The sequence below is a fragment of the Ricinus communis genome, chromosome 6 (genome assembly GCF_019578655.1).
Source record: "Ricinus communis isolate WT05 ecotype wild-type chromosome 6, ASM1957865v1, whole genome shotgun sequence".
Classification (NCBI taxonomy): domain Eukaryota; kingdom Viridiplantae; phylum Streptophyta; class Magnoliopsida; order Malpighiales; family Euphorbiaceae; genus Ricinus; species Ricinus communis.
The window spans coordinates 17,452,099-17,472,313 of NC_063261.1; the positions used below are offsets into that span (position 1 = coordinate 17,452,099).

Here is a 20,215-nt window from a genome sequence, read left to right on the forward strand (position 1 = left end):
TAATGTTACGCATTTTTATTTTTTGTGTTAACTGCTGTCTGTTTAAGTCTTAATATCGTATAAAATTACTAAAAAAGCTATAAGATTTACTTTTAGATGAAAGAAAATAAAGTGTTATATTTTTTTAGTTTAAGTAAAAATATTTTTATTTTTTTCTAAAATAAATTTTAGTTTAATAGAGGCTCATATATCTAAGTTAGTAAAATATGACACCTCAATATCTTTTACCAATTTAAAGTTTATTAAAATAATAAACTAGTAACGGAAAGACTATAAAAAGAATGTATGAAAGTGTATATATTTAAAAACTAGAGGACATAAGTGTAAATTATATCGAACATCAATGAGACATTTGTAATTACCTCTTCTTTTGTTGAAATATAATTAAAGAAGGGTGAGTTTTACTAGGATGACTTCCGTTGCCCACAAAATTTCTATACTTTATGGATTATGTATTGGATTGTGCAATATTGTTTGCATTCCAATCCACTCTCGAGCATATTTTCTTGAGGCTTAATTAACTTTATTTTCTTTAAAGAAAATAAAAAAGAATAAGTGAAGATGAATATACAAAAATGAACTAAAAAGAAGTAAGATTGAATATGATTACTTGAACTTTGAGAAGTTAGGTGTGTTAGGAGTGCTAACTTAGAACATGTTATTATTACTATCTTGCTTCATCTAAAGACTTTGGAGATGAATTAGCTAACACTCTCTTTGTTTGTTTAAAAGAAACAAACTTAATTTCTCTAAATATAGGCTTAAAGTTTTCAATAATCCCAAGTACACTTAGCAACACAAGCCTATATATAACCACCATCCCAAACAATATAGCTAGATCCATCCACTTTGAATAACCCATTTCAACTTGCCATATATCTTTCAAGATTTCTTCTCCATTTATGTAAGGAGGCCCTCCATGCTCACTTGGAAATGTCAACCCTTCAAACTCATTTTTATACAATCCTTGATATGCATACTTGTGGAAGGCAATGTAGTATGATGGGTATTTCCAAAAGATTAAAGGAAGATCATCAGGCAACCGAAAGAAGCCGCCACTTAGCATCATCAGGCCTTGAATTCCTGCTCCTGTTATTAGCCCCATCAGGAAATTCGGAACGATGCTCGCAACAATTAGCATTAGGCTCTCTACCAACATCATACAAGCAAAGAGTGTCAGTGCAAAATAGATGAAATGTGCACTTGCTTGTTGGAGACCAACAAGGTAGTAAGTGATTGCTCCTGGTATGATTGATATGAGAAGCAAATATGGCGTTGAAGAAAGAGTGTTGCTAATGACAAATGCAGCTGATCGATAATGCCCGTTCAATCTTTCTCTTTGAAAAACCTGAAGGTTGAAAAGAGAAACAAATTATAGTTGTTTGTTGTACGAAACATTACCAATTATAGTAATATTGACAACTAACCTTCATGTCCTCCACAAATGATGGGAAACCTCCTATGGCCATAATTGTCAACAAGGAAGCTATGAACATAAGCAATGAACCTCTTGCCTAAGCACATGTAACAATAATAATTATCATCAATTTGGTTCACTATGGAAAGAAATACTATGAATAGTATCATTTAAATTGTGAGGCTCGCAAATGATATTTCTTCTCAAAAGACTAAGAAAACAAAAAAAAAAATGTACCTAAAAATTTCTAAGAACAAAAAGCATTATGGCACAACACTTACTTGTATTGATCTGTAACCAGACCCCAGGTCGAAGAAGACAGAGCCTAAGCCTAAACCCAACATGATATATATAGCCAAACGCAGCCAGTAATAGCCAAGATCACGATACATATTCACAAAGGACCTTCTTGATAGGACAAGGCATTGAGTCATGAAGTTAGCCTGACTTTCCTTCTTCAATTCTGCTCTCTCCTACATAAGACGTGAATAGTTAAACCCGACATTATCACTTGAAACCATCTAATTCTATAGCTTGAAGAAGAGATTACTTTTAACTCTATTGCTCTTATCTGGCTACATATTTCTGCTACTCTGCTTACGATTTGCTTGCGAATATTTGATGATTTATAAGATCTTACTAGCAAGTTGATCACTTCCTCTCTATTTTTCTTTGCACCAAGACCTTGTTCCATGTCCTAAAAATGTACAAACATTTTAGTAGGAAAAATATTATATTAAAAGTTCATAGCATAGAGAGAAGAAAAAAATAGGCTAAACTAGTAGTGCAGTAACCGAGTGCATACCTCGTCAAAATCTGTATTAATTGTTCTTAAGTAATGATCGGATGGATTTTGATGACTTTGGCAAGAAAAACCATTCATTTGGAAAAACTAAAATCATATGAAGCACATATCAAATAATTAGTAAGAATCAAGAAATTAAGGGACATATTTAGCTACTAATCAATTGGCGTTTAGGTATATAATCTAAATATAGTTGTATACCTTAGTTGCAGCATCAGAGGGCCCAAAGTATATTGTTCTTCCTGAAGAGAGAAGATATAGATTATGAAATAGCTGAAAGACTTCACTACTAGGTTGGTGGATAGATGCTACAATTGTCATGCCATGTTCTTTAGCAAGGTTTGCCAATTTTTTCATTACATAATAAGAAGCTGCACTATCAAGTCCACTTGTTGGCTCATCAAGGAAAAGAAGCTTAGGCCTTGTTAATATCTCTATACAAATGCTGACTCTCCTCTTTTGTCCACCACTAAGGCCTTTGCTTCCCCAGCCGCCAATTCTTGTATTCATTGATTCTTGTAATCCCATCTCTTTTATAGTCATTTCTGCTCTCTCTCTTTTTTCTACTAAAGGCATTGAACTTGGTAGCTGAAGTTGAGCTGAGTAGTATACTGCTTCTCTTACTGTTAGTGTCCATGTTATTATATCATCTTGAGACACATAAGCCTACATTAATTTAGAGGAGAGTATGTAATTACCACTTCATAACGTCAGTCCAATTTTTAAAACATTTTTTTGGGTGAAAGATTCGTAAAACATTGGTAAATCTATAATGGTTAAAAATTAATTAAGGCAAGTCCAAAAAAGAAATAGAAAAAGAAATTAAGGGATATTTGTACATATTCATACCGATGTCCCATAAGCCAAAGGCTGTCTACGACCATTGATTAGTACTTGTCCAATCTGTCTAGTGCTCGAATCTAATCTTCCTGCATGCAATGAGTTAATTTCTGAGTTAGGGTGTCCTTAGTTCGGCTGATGAATGTAATAGGTAGCTAATAGTTGATGGCTGATAACTAATAGTTAATGGTTAATAAATCAAATCATTTGATTAAATTTTTATTATTGATTACTGTTAGTATATTAAATGATCATTAATAGTATAATTTATCGTTAACTATATTATATTATCTTCAACGATACAAATTAATAAAAATCATTTATAATAATTAAAAATATTATAGTCAATTTTTTTAGCTCAATTGTATTTATTATTAAAAATTATTTTAAAAGTAAAAATTTAAATTTAAATCATACTAATAAAATTTTTAATTTTAAATACTATAACTATACATTTTATAATTATTTAATTATTAAAAATACTTTTAAAATAATAATTATTTATTATAACATATAAAAATTTAATTCTATAAAATTAACTTAAAGTAAATTATTAGTAATAAGTTTTAATAAGGATAATAGTTTTCAAATAAATAAATAAAATTAAATATATTATTAGCTGAAAAGAAAAAATAAAGCTGAAATAATCAACAATTAATTGAGATTAAATCAGTTATCAGCTGTTGTTTCTTAAAACTATACCAAATACTTTAATATAGTTATTTAGTGAGAAACAACTATCGGTTCTATCAAATTTCTAAACTAAATATTTTATTAGACATTAAAAATTATTATTTCTTTTTCTATAAAAAGTTTCAACACGATGAAGAAAATGTATTTTTCGTTAGCAAGATAAAAATTATTTAATGCAGCGGCTTAATACTTGAACTTTTCTCTTTTTCCCAACTTGGCACCGTCAATTTTCTTTTCACCATTCTAATATCTTAAATTGCATATCTATTATGGAACTGTAAATTTGTAGAGAAAGAGTTAGAATTAGAATTTAAGCTTGGCCTTGTTTGCTATTTAAGTTGGAGTAGATATACAGAGACAGACTATCCTTAATTAGGTAAATCTTTAATAATTTTTAATCCACATCACTTTGTCTGAAAAATCAAATTCGAGCTATGTATTTAAGTATTCTTTTAAATTTTTGTATAATTTTATTTTCACTAGACTACTTATAAAAAAAAATAAATGATATTATAAAAATATGATTACTTTTGTGATCTACTAAAATATTGATAATTTTATGATATACTAATTATGATTGCAAAATTTATTACTAAATTATAAAAATAACAATCTTCTTCATATTTTTTTTGGTAAATTATAATAATTTTCATAAATCTTATTAGTGATATAATGTATGATATTATAAAAATATAATTATTTTTATGAGATTTAATAATTTAGAAAAAAATTGATAAATTTATAAAAAATACTATTTTAAATTTTTATATTATTTTAATAAATTTCATTGTAATTAGTAACTTGTAATTATAAATAATTAAAATTATCCTTTTAATTATATATAATAAATTACTTGGTAAAATTTTATAAACTGTTTAAAATAAAATATGCTCACTTTATTTTAAAACAAGGTGACTATAGAAAGTGACAAAATGAGAAAATTTCGGATGCATTATTGGTCCTTTAGAATAAATGATACCCATAATAAGCAAAAGGAAGGTCTCGTGAAAGAGACAGAATCACATATATAATCACGGGTTTCTTCCAATCTCTCGCTCCTTGGGAATCATCTTCCCATTAATTGAGATTTGTTTATGCCCATAAAACAACAAAAGGAAAAGGGAAAAAAAAAAAAAGGAAAAAAGAAAAGAAACACCTGTCTGTCATTTTGTCTGCCTCGTAATTGTACTTGTGCCTTGATCCACACACCACAGGCTTGTAAAACCAATTTAATCTCAGTAGTATCACATGAGATGACACAAAAAGTAATTTATAATACGTTACATCCTGTCTTTTCTTGTTCACTAGTTTCTGAGAGCTGAAGAAATTTTATTTGATTTGATCCTATCTTAATAGCAGTTTTTATAGCTTAATGTGGTAGATAGTTAATTAATTATCAGCTATAATGAGACTCCTGATCATAATAGCATCAGGTGAATGATAAGAATTCAAGGATACCATTAATTTCATTATACACATTGTAAAAATAATTGGCTCATTGGGTGCTTTCTATAGGTATTGTTTCGGACATTGTAATTGCTCTTTGTCTCTGCTAACAATTTATGAAGCTGAATTAAGCACTAATCCACATGCTAGGTTGTGCTCTGATTGTTATTTTGACCACATAAATGACTGGTAACAGTGTGTCAATAATAATTTCATCGGATACATTCCTTGAATTCTATTCTTTTCTACCCTTTAAACACTCTTGAATTATTATATTATCTATAACAATTTTCAACTTGTTATTTTTTAACCATTTATTGTTGTTTATCTAGGATACAGTATAAATGAATATTAAAAATATATATACAGTTTAAAAGTAAAAGTTGAGATGTGTGCAAAATTGAAATGATAATGGAGGAATATCAATGATTAAGGAAATGAATTACAAGGTGAAACTATGGACCATTACTAATTTCATATTGGCGTGCAAATACGGCTGTATAACTCATATGCTATATGTATATAAATGCAATGTGAACACGACACTGGTACACCACCCAACACAAAATTAATGAGAAAGAACCCAATTACGACAAGATACTAGCATGTTTAGTACACACATAACGCTATCAGTTCTTCTTTTTTTTTTTTTTTAAAGTTCTTTGATGGCAAAAAAATAATTTATTGAAAAAAAAGAAGAAAGAAATGTACTTCAGATGTGTGAAAATGGCTCAATAAAAATGCATACCACTTCTGATTAAAAAAAGAAAAAAAGAAAAGGAGTTGTGTAAAGTAATTAATTAAAAAGGGGAGATATGAGCTGAAAACGAACAAGAAGAGAGGAGATTGAAATGTTACCAGCCAAAGCGTCAAGAAGAGTAGTTTTGCCACAGCCTGAAGGACCCATGATTGCCAAGATTTCTCCAGGTTGGGCATAGCCTGTAAGTCCTTGTAGAATCCGTCTGGATCCCTGTTTTCTACTCGAGACTGTAACACCAAGCTCCTTCCATGTCAAGAATACATCATTTCTCCTGTGATCCCAATAACTATGGCCTTTTTCCAAGTCCAGCGACGATGCAGTAGACGCCCCATTTTCATTGCTGTCACTGTTCGGAGACTGGTGTACCTTTAGTTGAGAAATGGACGGAGAAGCCATGGGAGATATTTGAATGTTTTCTGAAAAGGAGAGATAGAGAGAGATTTCATAAAATGCAAATATGACTAATATATATATAGGGAGGTGATGAAGTGTATTTGTGGTGAAGTCTTTAATAATAAAAAGAAGTGTCAAGACAAGTTAAAATTCCTTTTTCTTGAAGGGATTTGATATATGCATGATTAGAAGACTTGTCAGCCACCCATAATTGAGAGGGAATGAGAGAATAGCTAGCAAAGATCACATGAAGGTTGACCATTCACATCACTAATTATGTTCCTCGTTTTGTCTTAGTGACTATTGTTTTGGTAATGGCAATTTATATGGACTCCAGTTCTATTTTGTATTGCTTACCATAATGGTGATAGCATTTTTTACCATTTATAAGTGTAATTCGGTTAATAGTCTTTTTTTTTTTTTTTTTAAAAGATGTTTGGATCAAAGATTTATGCAACCGATGATTTTTTTTACTAAACAACTATATTTAATAAGACTTAAAAATTATCGGGTGATAGTTGATTTAGATTGTGTTTGATTTAGAGGTTTAATAGTCGTTTCTCACTGAATAACTATATTAAAGCGTTTAGTAAAGATTAAAGCGTTTAGTAAAGATTCATTTAGTCTCAATCAACTGTCGATTGTATCATTTCTGTTTTAGAACTTTTTCTTATCAGTTGATAATTGATTTAATTTTTATTTATTTATTTAACAATATTATTATTATTAAAACTTATTAATAATAAATTATTTTAAATTGATATCTTATTATTAATTTTTTTATAATTCACAATAAATTAATAATTATTTTAAAATTATATTTAATATTTAAGTAATTAGAATGTTTATGATTATGACATTTTAAAATTAGAAATTTTTTATCAGTGAAAGTTAAATTTTAATTCCTATTTTTAAAATAAATTTTACAGAATAGATTTTATTAATATTTTTATTAATAAATATAATTGAGTTAAACAAAATTAACTATAATATTTTTAATTATTATGAAGTATTTTTATTAATTTTTATAATTAAAATAATATAATTAAATAAAATATATTTAAAGATAAATTATACTCTTAATAGTTATTTAACACAATAACAACAACTACTAATAATATTTTACTAAACGATTTAATTTATCAGTAACCGTAATTTATCAGCAACTGGCTATCAGCTCCCTCGATCAGCTGAACCAATTGAAAAATATTTATTTTCTTAGATTTAAATATAAAAATTCATTTAGTGATTCTGTATCTCAAAAATTAAAAATAATTAATTAATTCTTCCTTTTACAAGTCTCCAAGTCAATTTTTCTTTTGATATATTGTTCGATTGATAGTAAAAACAACATGTAATAAATAATAATAATAACGCTGTGTAATGATGATATTATTGGAATAGCTAACTATATAATTGAAATAGATGCATCTATTTCATCAAATGCTATTAAAAGTTCGAAAATTTATACATTTTTTTAACACTAAGAATAAGGATAGATACTTTTTCACTTTTAGTGGATCAATTTTTATTTGATTTGCTCAAAAAAGAAAAAACCTTTCCTTGAACAAAGCATTCGTAGTTAGATATTTAGAGTCGGAAGTTGAAATTTTGAGTTTGAGATATTTATTTTTTAAATTATGATGGTTTATTTTTCATTTTATAAATTTTCTTTTTTGGCTTTGTAATGTTTAGCTTTAACGGGATCACCTCTGATGTTATTATAAAAAATAAAATAAAATTGTAGCTTCAATAGGAAATGTATTGAAGTGGCCCAACTGTCTTGATTTGAATCCATCAGAAGTGCCTTTCCACATAGCCAAGGTGTAGACCTGATTACCGTTCATGAATCCGAAACTGGTGATTTATGATTTTGTAGTCTCGGCCGATTTCGTTTCAATTAGTTGTAAACAAAATTAATAATTAATAATTTAAAAAATTTGAATAAATTTTTTTGAATGATAATGTACTGTTAATAAAAATAATGATATAGTATTAAAAAATTTATATTAAAAATTTTACATAAAGTTTTTCTTTTCTCATATTGGAACTCGAACCACCAAAAACTAACGGTTCCAATAACAGTTGAGGGGGAGCCGGCTCCTCCGATTTAGAGCCGGTTCCAACCCAATTTTAGATGGTCAAGGCTGAGTTAGAGTCTTTTCCTGCAATATAACTATAGAGTATAGACCCAGGAATATGGCACCAAAAGATATCATTATCCGTATGCCTACGTGGCAGTCTTTGGTTGGTGACAGAATCAACCATTACCCATAAGTTTAAATACCACCGTGTTTATGTTTCAGTTACAGTTAAACTTTCTATACTCTATCAGACAGTTGACAGTTGACACTTACCACTTACCATCTTATCTCTTCTTGTCTGACAGAAAAGAGGCATGAGCAAGAACTTCCTAAGGTAAGTCTACTTAATCGTTTTCAATTTCAAGAATATGATAATCTTGTTTATTTATAGCATTTGAGAAGTGGCTGAGTATAAATTCAAAGAAAAACAATTATCCTTTCTTGATTGCAGATAACACTGCAGATATGGCACTGCCATTTTGTAAAATCTATCAGCAGTTTGGTCTTTACATACTACATGAATCTTTCATCAAGAGCAGTCATGCAACAAGGCAAGATGCACCCTTTATCTATTAATCATTACAATATGGTTTTCTTTATGAAAAATAATGTGTTACATTAGTTGCTGACATTATGTCAAAAGAATTTTTCAGATCTTACCCAGGAGTTCTTTTTCTAGATGCTTCTAAAAGATCGCTACACTTCTGTTGTAGCATAGAAAAGATTTCTTCTAGGACTTTCGAAATCAAGAAACGAAGCCAATGTGGACAGGTTTTGTGTAAAAGTAAAACTCACTACAATGATGGTACTTTTGAAGAGGGAAAAGAGGAAGATATTTCTAAAGTTACGTTGATATGGAGGGCAATCAAATTGCCAATTTACTCTGTTGCTTTGGTTCCTCTTACAGTAAGTTTTTCTTATACTCGATATCTTGAGTTTTGAGATTAGGCCATGAATTCATAAAATCGCTTTGCAAAGAACAAGGGTTTTGTAATTCCTTGGACATTAATGCAGTTCCTTGAGTAGTAGAATTTTCAGCTAGAATTCTACTTCATACACAGTTCACATAATTCTTCTTTTTAACTCTTCTAACTTTTGGACACAGGTAGGGGGTGCAGCTGCTTATTTGCAGACGGGCATGTTTTCAACTAAGCGCTATTTTGTGCTATTGGCTTCTTCAATCCTTATCATAACTTGGCTCAATTTAAGGCAAGTACTATTAAAGAAGAAGAAATTCTTTTATTTTGTGTGCACGTTACAAGCTTAACTAGTGATATTTTACTACATAAATTTGTACGCACATTGGCTTTCAACAGTCTTTGTCTATTCTGTAACAGCATAATAATTTGTAATGCTTCAACTTAGACATGGTTCAATATTCCATAGTCTAATGTAACACTGATCGGAGGCACATGTGTCTGAATACTGTACCAGCTTGGCTCATAGATTCATTGCTTAAAGCTCGATTTCATATGGTATATGATAGCAGCGATGACTATTAGTTGTGCCCTTCTAGTTAATGATCTAGAAAATGACTCATATAAGTTGCTGAATTAGGCTCTTAGGATGTTCTACGTGCTTGATAATATGTAAGGGAGGAATCAGACCCAATTGGGATTTAAATGGCAACATTAGTAACATTTCTTGTCCACTGACCTGCTATGGGGCTAAGCTACAGAGGAATGAGCAACTGAGATCCTTCAATTTTCTTGCCTATTTGCTTTCTTAGTTTCTCTATATTAGTCTCTGAAATGACCCCTTTTCTTGCATCTCGGTCTCATTATTGAAGGACCTTGCATAGTGTTACTATATATCCAACTGTGATAGAACTATGTTAAATTGTTTCCTTTGAGCTGTTAAAATTCTTATACACGATCTATGGACAGCAACGATGTTTATGATTTCGATACAGGAGCAGATAAGAACAAGAAAGAATCAGTTGTAAACTTGGTTGGCAGGTAATCAACGGTCTATCTTGGTAATTGTCTCTCGTACTTCAAATTAAGCAAATTTGTTTCAACAAAATTCGGCAAAATTTGATTAATTATACTCTTCTGTGGCTGTTGAAAGCCGTTCAGGAACATCTATTGCTGCTTACTTATCGCTGGGCCTTGGCTTCGTGGGGCTGACATGGACATCTCTTGGGGCAAGCAGCATGCAAGCAATATTATTACTGGCTTGTGCAATTACTTGTGGCTATATATACCAGGTAAAGAAGATCTTTCTGGCTTGCACGTATTAATATTTTGAAGAATGGAATCTCCCATCTGTAGATGCAACTGTTTTCTAATGCATTTTTTTGGATCTGTGCAGTGTCCGCCATTTCGGTTAAGTTACCATGGATTGGGTGAACCCTTGTGCTTTTCAGCATTTGGGCCATTTGCTACTACTGCTTTCTACTTACTGTTGGGAAGGACAAGGTCGCATGATGGCTTTGGATTCAGCTTGTAGATTTCAATCATGTTTTGTGCATTGCTAATATCAGTTTCTGTTTGTATTGACAGTGAGATGACCAATCTTCCATTAACTGGCACAGTTCTATCTGTATCAGTCCTTGTAGGATTCACAACATCTTTAATCCTCTTTTGTAGTCATTTTCATCAAGTAGGTCTCCCCCCTTTTCTCCTTCTTTTTCTTCCTTTCTTCTTTTCTTTTTTAAGATTTAATTTCTTTAAATTCATTTTGCTCCCGGCGATCGAACTGATTACAAATCTGACTAACTATTACATGCATCAATCAGATAGAAGGAGATAGAGCTGTCAGAAAATTATCCCCCATGGTATGTACCCTTGGCTCAGTCTTATTTGTTGCTTGTTTATTTATTCAACTGCGGTAGCACCTTTAATTTCAAAATGCAGGTTAGGCTTGGCACAGAAAGAGGTTCTTACGTAGTGAAAGCAGCAACCATAACACTCTACTCTCTTTTGCTTGCTTTTGGTTTGAGCAGGGCTCTTCCTTTTCCTTGCATTGTAAGTCTAAATTGATTGTCAAAATTCATCTTTGTCAATTTCTTCCATCTTGAATTATCCTTCCCCTGCCAGTGCTCTTTGACCAAATCATTGTTTTCTGCAGCTTCTTTGCGCCCTTACAGTACCTACAGGGAAACTAGTAGTTAGCTTTGTTGAAGAAAACCACAAGGTGACATCAAAACTATAGTTTTCTTGAAACTATTTTATTGACTTGCTTATAAGAATTCACAATTGCAGGACAAAGGGAAGATTTTTATGGCAAAGTATTATTGTGTGAGATTACATGCTTTATTTGGGACAGCATTGGCTGCAGGACTAGTAGCAGCTAGAATGCTTACCAGAAAACATGTTCCTAGTCTGATGTTTTCTTGAATATTGTCCTGCCAGAACACTCTTCAAGATAGATTACGGACTGGAAGATTTTTGTTAAATATCTGCTGAAGGGTATAGATAGCATGTGGTCTCATAAACTTACAGTTAGTTATATCCAGCTAGTAACAGAAATATCAGAAGCTCTTGTGCCAATTGATTTTTCTACTGTCATAGAATAAACATTTCAGAAACATCTGCATATCCAAGCTTTTCTAAAATCTCATTTTTCTAAAGTTAATGTATTTCTTTCAGTCTAATTGCTTCATTATATCATTTGATTACTTGGTAATAATATAAATGAAACTCAATTGTTAGCATTTGAGTTCAATCAAGAAACACAAGCTGAATGCAATTCATTTGGACATAAGAAAAGAAATTGCAATATTAGATCTGAAAATCATATTCTATGCTGCTCCGTAGTTAACCATCCAACAAGAATTATATGCCTTTCTAGCTAGTGGAAGCTTCATCCGCAAAAATGAATGCAAAGCTACAGATAGCAAGTCTGTGCAGCAGGGCAATTCTGCAGAAGAAAATGGAAGATAGATGTGCAAGTTAACAAAGTAACAACATGAACTATCAAGAGAATAAAACGTGAATTTGATCATAACAAATTATACTAATCAATCACAAGTTCATAACCCTGAATGAATTGAGAAAAATCTATTCTAATGGTTTAAACCAATAGCAACAAATTTATGATAGTAATTATCTCAATAATGTAATAAGTTGGTTTTAGTAAACAAAAACAAATGTTTAATCTTTTTTTCTTATTTACCGAACATTAAAACGTCCGTATTACATGAAATAAATCCAAAATTTAAATCAAATTTAAATAAAAATAACTATTACATGAAATTTTTATTTTTTAATTTTATAGAATTTTTACTTGATAGTAAATTAAAAAATGATAATAATATCACAGTTAAGGAATAATGTATCTTTTTAATTATTTATTTGAAATTTACTTAATATCATTTTTTATAATTCACGATTCTCACCCATCACTCACTGCTGACATGTACCACCCATCAACTGAATTTACTAGCAATTTGTTCATGCTAATATATAATTATTGATAATTTTATAATCTAAATTTTAATTTAAAAACATCTCATTTTAATTATAAAATATAATATATTATAAAAAAAGTTTATTTAGCTATTATATTATTTTAATAGGCACTTAATCTTATCAATTTACATTAATAGTTTTAAAATTTAATGGTTATAAAAAATAATAAATATATAAAAAACATATCATAAATTGGTAGCATTATATAGTTAATTTTTTATTATATTTATCTATCATTTAATTTTAATAAACACTTAATAATATCGTTTTTTTTTATTAGTATTATTATTTTATTTGATTAGTATTTGATATCATTAATAAATTTTTATATAAGCAACATCAAAACTACATGTATTTTTTATTAAATATTATGTGACTTTCTATAATATTGCTAGATGAAGTCACATGAAAATATTTGACATACTATATATATATATATATATATATATATATATATATATATATATATATATATATATATATATATATATATATTATAGATTTAAAGAATAGAATTTCGATTTTGTTGTAAGGTTTAAATTTTTAAAATAGTAAGTGTAATGATTAATGAGTTATAAATTAAAAAAACTTATCAAAACGCAATAATATAAACAATTCTTAATTCAAATGAGATTTTCATATTGTACCCTAGATTGTACCTATTCTTAATTTAATATGGATCATGATATCCTTATTTTTTACCTAATTACTAATTATATCCTGAATTTTATACTTTTTAATAATTTTATCTAATTATTCTAAAATTTCAAAATAAATACATATGCTTTCAATGTTTTTTCAAAAATATTTTTCAATAACAATTTTGAAATTTTATAATGATAAAGATAATGTAGTAAGTCAATTATGTTTACTAACTTTAAAATTAGTGAGTCAATAAAAAATTTGTTAACTTTAGATGTAAAATATGTAAGAATATATATGACATGTTTAATGATCAAATTATTAAATATATGATAAACTATTTTTATTTTTTCATAATATTATTCTTTTTACTAAATATAATCGACTTTCAACATCATTTTTTTTACTTTAAAATTTCAAATATTGTCATCGAGAAGTATTTTTTGAAAATAAATTAAAATAATAGGTATTTATTTTAAAATTTTAAAACAATTGGATAAAACCGTTAAAAAGCGTAAAGTTTGAGATTTAGTTTGTATTTAGGCCTTTATTTCTTGATGGCCAAAATTCTTATTTATACATGTAAACTTTGGTCATTTAGTCAGTTTAATTCTTTAATTTTTAATTTATTTTAATACTTTTTAACATTTGTTATTATTTAATACATTCACATATATTATACAAATATGTTTAAATATTATCAAAAAATGAATCTTAGGTGCATGTTAGGTTAAATTGAAAGTTATAAGTGTTTACATATAAAAAAAATAAAGTTCAAGTATCTGTTAGGTTAAATCGGAAGTTAAAATGTTAAATTGATTAAAACTTAAATATGTATTTAGCCTTTTTTAATTAATGAAAGATTTATCATTTCTATGACAAATTTTTTTAAAGATATTATATAGATAACTAGTCGTCTACATATGTGTTGCACGAATATTATTATTATTTCGATTATAAAACTAAGTTGATAGATACAATTTAATAAAATTTTTAGGTTTTAATATTTATTTATAATAATTTAAAAATAAAAAAACTATATTTAAATATCATTCTTAATTCTTTTAAAATTTTAATAATGCAATAAATATAAAATTTATCTTAAAAATACTTATTAATTAATGTTAGTATTATATAATTTAATATTGTAATTGATATTACTATTTTTAAAATTTTTAAAATCTATAATATAATCAAAAATTGATTTATTATTGAATATAATATTAAAAATATAATTTAAGATGTTATTTAATAGAATTAGAATTATTATCTAATTAAAAAACTAACTTATTAGTTAATATAATATTAAAATATAATTAATATACTATCTATTGTGATAGAATTAGTATTATTATCCAATTAGAAAAGTATTTATTAGTTAATATAATATTAAAATATAATTTATATGCTATTTTTTAAAATTAAAATTAGTGTTTAATTAGAATTGTAACTTATTAATCAATAAATTAATAGAATAAAACTAGAAAATCATACATAAGCTTGAATTCTATGTGTCAAAAAGAATACACATATCAAAATAAAAATTTTACGTGTCAAAAGTCAAACACACGTGTCAAAAAAATTTTAGGTCTAAGAAATTAATATATATACTAGTCATTTATCTATACGTTGTATAGTCGTTATTATTATTTTGATTATAAAATCAAGTGGATAGATACAATTTAATAAAAAATTAATATTTAATATTAATTAATAGTATTTTAAAAATAATAGTAAACTAATTATTTTTAAATATTATTTTTAATTTTTTAAAATCTTAAAGTTTTATTAGTGTAATAATATAAAAATATTCTAAAAGTACTTATTAATTAATTCTAGTATTATATGGATTAATACTATTAATATAATTGATATTACTTTTTTGGATTAAAAGTTTATTATATAATAAAAAATTAATATTATTGAATATATATTACAATATAATTTTAGATATTATTTTTTAGAATTAGAATTATTATCCGATTAGAAAATTAATTTATTAACTAATATAATATTAAAATATAATTAATATGATATTTTTTAAGATAGAATTAGTATCATTATCTAATTAGAAAATTATTTATTAATTAATATAATATTAAAATATAATTAATATTTTAATTTTAGAGTTAGAGTCGGTATTTAATTAAAAATGTAACTTATTAATAATAAATTAATAAAAAATTAAACATCAACTTGAATTCTATATGTTAAAATATAAGTGTACATATTTAAATAAATAAATAAATATATTAAAATAGAAATTTTATATAATAAAATTTAGATATATATGTCAAAAAAATTTAAATTTTAGAAATTAATATAATAATATAATATATATATGACTAATGAGATTAATAAACATGAAATTGATCTTATTTTAAATTCAAAAAGGAAAAAGCAATGAAGTTACTGGTAAGATTAGATGAGTTATCCAAATCCGACCCATTATATACAAGTGTGTTAAAACTGTAAAGGCCAACATGACCCGATCCAAGAGGAACTGAGCTATTAAACACCGAAAACATAAAACCCTAAAATCTTCTTTTCCCTTACCCACTCAAAACGCACACAGGACATAGCGTACCAGAGCTCTCGCGGCGACTGATACTATATACTAAAACGTCATGAAGGTTTGCACCTTTCACCCAAATTACAGAACCCTAATTTATAGTTCTATATTATTATTAAAATTACTATTTGTTGAATTTGTCATTTAAATAAGAAAAAAAACTTTGTGAAATTATTGTGCAGTTCAACATTGCAAATCCTACTACTGGATGCCAAAAGAAGCTTGAAATCGATGATGATCAGAAACTGTAAGTTTTATTATTGATAAAACCATTAACTTCGTTTCGATTGGTAGATGATTTTGAGTGAGAAGAGTGAGAATTTTACGTCAAGTAATGGGAAACTAAATCAACTAACTAAGTTCAAATATTTTTCTTTTTTTTTTTTTCTTAATTTTTTTCTGCAGTAGAGCATTTTTTGATAAGAGGATATCTCAGGAAGTCAGTGGAGATGCTTTGGGTGAGGTATGATTATTGTTATTCATTATTTTCTTTTATTTGCATGATGAGTTTGACGCTTTACATAATTTCTTTTAATGTTATTAGTATCAAATGCTTGACGGGTTTGATGTCTTGCACAAAATTTAGTGTTTTCTTTAATCCAAGTTGAATACAATTTGATGTTCTTTTCCAACTTATATGAACTTTATTGTTCATAGGAGTTCAGGGGCTATGTTTTCAAAATCATGGGAGGTTGTGATAAGCAAGGATTTCCCATGAAGCAAGGAGTGCTGACATCAGGTCGTGTCCGTCTCTTGCTTCACAGAGGTGGATGCACATTTTGTTTTTGTTACTGTTTATTGTTTTAGTAGATTTGTGAAAGTTATAAAGATTTTGGGATATATATTATCTTTACTAATATATTGGCTTATTATTAAGATGCTGTGCTGTATCTACAGGTGTGATGTTCATTTTGAGTAGCTCCTTTGTTACATATGAGTAATATTTACCTGTTTCTTTTAGCATAACGCTCCATTTATTCTTTGAGGAAATATTTGTGTACTGTTATAGATGATTCTATATAGCAATGGGCAGTTTTAAAATTATTCTTGTTTGATGTTTCTCTGAGCCAAGCATTTGTTGGAATGTAAAACCCTTATGATCTTGCTTCTGTTCCATTTGAGCAGGTACCCCATGCTTCCGTGGATATGGAAGGCGTAATGGAGAGCGCAGAAGAAAGTCTGTTCGTGGGTGCATTGTGAGTCAGGATCTTTCTGTTTTGAACTTGGTTATAGTGAAGAAGGGGGAAAATGATTTGCCTGGTTTGACTGACACTGAAAAACCAAGGATGAGAGGTCCAAAGAGGGCATCCAAGATCAGAAAGCTTTTTAACCTTTCCAAGGAGGATGATGTTCGCAAGTATGTGAACACATACCGTAGAACCTTCACAACAAAAACTGGTAACATGTCTTGTCCTTGCCTCTTCTTTTCATTTTTGCTTTTATTTTGCTGTGTTGCAACATATTGTTGAAACTTTTTTCAGGGCATCTTAATTTAAGTTTACCCTTTCCATTTTAGTAACAGCACTGAGAGTGCAATTTATGATAAGTTAATTTGCATAATTAAGTAGCCTTAGGCACATAATATAGTTTTTGTTTTTTAAAATGCTAGGTTGCAAACACAAGCATGTATGATATCTGTTGTGGAAAGCAATTCATATTGGCTATTAAAGGTTTAAGATTAGTCTTCAAATGCTTAGTTAGGTAGGATATGTATTGATGCAGCTGGTTTTATATTTGTATTTGCTTATACACTTGATCAACATTTGGATTTCTTAGGCTGCATAAATTGTATATCATGATCTAACTTTAGTTGAAAGTCATTTGGTTATTGTGTGGTGATGTAGATTCATAACATATTAAAAGAGGCGTTTTAGTACCACCGTGAACTTGATTAATTGGAGTTAATTGTACTACTGTTTGACAGTTTGACAACTTAGAGTCCATTATTTTTCAATCTGATTCTTTAAGTGCAGTCTTTCTCATCACTCAAGTTTTAGTCACAAGGTGTGTTTTTATTGGTTTAAGTCTTGATTGTATTGAATAGTCTTTTTATGAGCTTTGTTGTATGCTACAAATTTCTAGGATTAGATCCTTTTCAAGGCCTGTGCGATTGGATTCATTTAGTAAGAGTTTAATATGACTGCTCTTTTGTTTGGCTGTTGTGGATATTGGATAGCGGGATCATGCAGGGGCGTTGACAGAAAGGAGCTCAGTAGGTTGCTTTAATTTTTCAAATTTTCTGTTGGTTTGCAGGGAAGAAAGTCAGTAAAGCTCCAAAGATTCAGAGGCTAGTAACTCCATTGACACTTCAGAGGAAGCGAGCCAGAATTGCACAGAAAAAGCAGAGAATTGCAAAGGCCAAGTCTGAAGCAGCTGATTACCAGAAACTTCTTGCCACTAGATTGAAGGAGCAGAGGGAACGCCGCAGTGAGAGCTTGGCAAAGAAGAGATCCAGGCTGTCTGCTGCTTCCAAGCCATCTATTGCTGCGTAACTAAAGTTTTTGTAGTTTCGTAATTTTACCCATATGATTGTGCAATGTCCAAGTCAGCTTCTCTCTTTTTCTTTTTTAATCAACAGTTGAGAGTTTGTTTTGTTATGCTTGTTATCAGCTTGACATTGTAGCTAGCATTACCTTATGGATGACAGTTTGCCAAAATGTGAATGTGGTTATTTATAGTATGGGGAATTCATATTCACTTTTTTTATGGCACAGAATGTACATCTATTTCAACCTTTTTATTTCCCCTTGTTCATCTTTGATAAATTTGGGCATTGTGCATAGGGACGAATGCTTTAGCATGTTGAGTTGAAATCCTAAGGTTCAAGGAATTTGCATAATTGGATTAAACAAGTCATGTCGGATACCCACTTTGGTTTTCTGTTAGGAAGTCAACAAAGTCGAACTATGTAACATTCTGCAGTAATTCTATCAACTTATAATTAACAGGAAAATCTTTACTCTTGCTTTAATGATTCTGTCTATAAGAAGTTGATAGAGGATATACTCGGGCATCAGAAATACTCCATTCAGCATTAAGGGTGAGCAAATTCGGCTCGTTTGCCCGGTTTTGTTAATTTAGTTTGCTATTTTATGAATCTGGTTCAGTTCAATTTGATTTTTAAGAAAATAAAGTCAGCTGAATTAAATCAAGCTAATTTTTTATGTTTCTTAATAAAAATATTTTAATATATATTATGAGAACTTTTAAAATAGATTTTTATTTCGGTTTGGTTCAGTTTAATTTATTTGATTTAATTTTAGTTTGGTTTATATTTTGCAGTAAGTTCAATTTATATATTTCAATTTGATTTATATTTATAAGGACTTAATTTATTCGGTTTTATTTGTTTAGACTTCAAGATTTAAGGATGTTGGGGGGCATTTGCAATATGAAATCAAGTCATTTCTTAAAATAATGTTTATCTGCAAGTCAATGTTTAATGATAAAGGGTTGCTTGCATGTTTTTGTTGTGAAAATATTGCGGATTAAAAAACTAATTCCAATTTGGATTGACTAGCAATTATATGAGTGGTGAAGCATTGTTCATCTCTTTGTTTTCTTCTTCTAATCAAACATCCAACAGCTTTTAATTAAGTCAGTCTTCCACATCTCTGAAATAATTTATTTGTTCGATTAAGCGATTTCTAATTCTTGATCTAAATATTTAAAAACTAGCTTATAAATACCGACAATAAAAAAAGTAGTTCGATTGATATTATTAATTATGAAAATTAAAGAGATTTTAAGTTTCGCATCAATTTAACTAACTTAACTATTCAACTATAAAGATATTTTTCCTGTAATTGTGTAAAAGAATTAACATCACTGTAATGACTAAGTACTTAAGAATTATTTCATAAATATTAACCATGAAGATCGACAACCTTTCAAGCCGTCCGTCTTGAAAAAAACAGAAAGCCAAGTACAAACGCAATAGGTTTTTCCTTAATATTATCATATTTTCCCTTTTGCATTTGATTTCTTTCCCTATTTTCAAAGATATGTTCTTGGAAGAGCTTCCAGATACTGAGAATGAAATACAGCCCTCAGTTTTGTTATCCTCCCACGGTTCTTTTGGTTTAAATGCCCTAAATCAATAACAAAATATCAATTTATTATTGGAATATTTCCTTGACAAGTCAGTC

General features: G+C 28.5%; 3 protein-coding genes across 6 annotated transcripts; 2 read left to right on the forward strand and 1 right to left on the reverse strand.

The window, feature by feature from the left end:
- Positions 1-568: 568 nt before the first annotated feature.
- On the reverse strand, positions 569-7,002 carry LOC8282982 (ABC transporter G family member 1). 2 transcript variants are annotated; one of them, XM_015723377.3, is made up of 8 exons: positions 6,060-7,002; positions 3,072-3,151; positions 2,424-2,888; positions 2,223-2,309; positions 1,968-2,114; positions 1,699-1,890; positions 1,428-1,514; positions 569-1,348 (listed from the first exon to the last, which is right to left on the reverse strand). In XM_015723377.3, the coding sequence occupies exons 1-8, from the start codon at positions 6,355-6,357 to the stop codon at positions 668-670; spliced, it is 2,037 nt and encodes a 678-aa protein (XP_015578863.1). In that variant the 5' UTR covers positions 6,358-7,002; the 3' UTR covers positions 569-667. The 2 variants fall into 2 exon arrangements, with proteins under 2 accessions (XP_015578863.1, XP_025014341.1); XM_025158573.2 differs by lacking the exon at positions 3,072-3,151 and having other exon boundaries at positions 6,060-6,274.
- A 1,611-nt stretch (positions 7,003-8,613) lies between these two features.
- Positions 8,614-12,030, forward strand: LOC8282981 (2-carboxy-1,4-naphthoquinone phytyltransferase, chloroplastic). 3 transcript variants are annotated; one of them, XM_048375807.1, is made up of 12 exons: positions 8,614-8,772; positions 8,890-8,989; positions 9,092-9,344; positions 9,544-9,647; positions 10,325-10,396; positions 10,509-10,647; positions 10,752-10,858; positions 10,943-11,042; positions 11,179-11,217; positions 11,297-11,407; positions 11,511-11,576; positions 11,645-12,030. In XM_048375807.1, exons 2-12 carry the CDS (start codon positions 8,904-8,906, stop codon positions 11,777-11,779), a joined length of 1,212 nt encoding a protein of 403 aa, XP_048231764.1. In that variant the 5' UTR covers positions 8,614-8,772; positions 8,890-8,903; the 3' UTR covers positions 11,780-12,030. The 3 variants fall into 3 exon arrangements, with proteins under 3 accessions (XP_048231764.1, XP_048231765.1, XP_048231766.1); XM_048375808.1 differs by having other exon boundaries at positions 9,118-9,344; XM_048375809.1 differs by having other exon boundaries at positions 11,302-11,407; positions 11,645-11,786.
- A 3,904-nt stretch (positions 12,031-15,934) lies between these two features.
- Positions 15,935-18,773, forward strand: LOC8282979 (40S ribosomal protein S6). The gene is made up of 6 exons (XM_048375810.1): positions 15,935-16,128; positions 16,250-16,314; positions 16,473-16,530; positions 16,725-16,833; positions 17,193-17,465; positions 18,321-18,773. Exons 1-6 carry the CDS (start codon positions 16,123-16,125, stop codon positions 18,557-18,559), a joined length of 750 nt encoding a protein of 249 aa, XP_048231767.1. The 5' UTR covers positions 15,935-16,122; the 3' UTR covers positions 18,560-18,773.
- Positions 18,774-20,215: the final 1,442 nt, after the last annotated feature.

What these genes read in the sequence shown, in the direction of transcription:
- LOC8282979 (XM_048375810.1), top strand. An exon ending in GTGGAGATGCTTTGGGTGAG is followed by an intron (nt 16,531 to 16,724) that starts GTATGATTATTG and finishes TATTGTTCATAG; the next exon opens with GAGTTCAGGGGCTATGTTTT. An exon ending in CCGTCTCTTGCTTCACAGAG is followed by an intron (nt 16,834 to 17,192) that starts GTGGATGCACAT and finishes CCATTTGAGCAG; the next exon opens with GTACCCCATGCTTCCGTGGA.
- LOC8282982 (XM_015723377.3), bottom strand. Translation starts at nt 6,357, where the DNA reads ATGGCTTCTCCGTCCATTTCTCAACTAAAGGTACACCAGTCTCCGAAC. An exon ending in TAAGAGCAATAGAGTTAAAA is followed by an intron (nt 1,891 to 1,967) that starts GTAATCTCTTCT and finishes CGTCTTATGTAG; the next exon opens with GAGAGAGCAGAATTGAAGAA. An exon ending in CATTTGTGGAGGACATGAAG is followed by an intron (nt 1,349 to 1,427) that starts GTTAGTTGTCAA and finishes TTCAACCTTCAG; the next exon opens with GTTTTTCAAAGAGAAAGATT.
- LOC8282981 (XM_048375807.1), top strand. Translation starts at nt 8,904, where the DNA reads ATGGCACTGCCATTTTGTAAAATCTATCAGCAGTTTGGTCTTTACATA. An exon ending in TTGCTTTGGTTCCTCTTACA is followed by an intron (nt 9,345 to 9,543) that starts GTAAGTTTTTCT and finishes TTTTGGACACAG; the next exon opens with GTAGGGGGTGCAGCTGCTTA. An exon ending in CTTGTGGCTATATATACCAG is followed by an intron (nt 10,648 to 10,751) that starts GTAAAGAAGATC and finishes GGATCTGTGCAG; the next exon opens with TGTCCGCCATTTCGGTTAAG.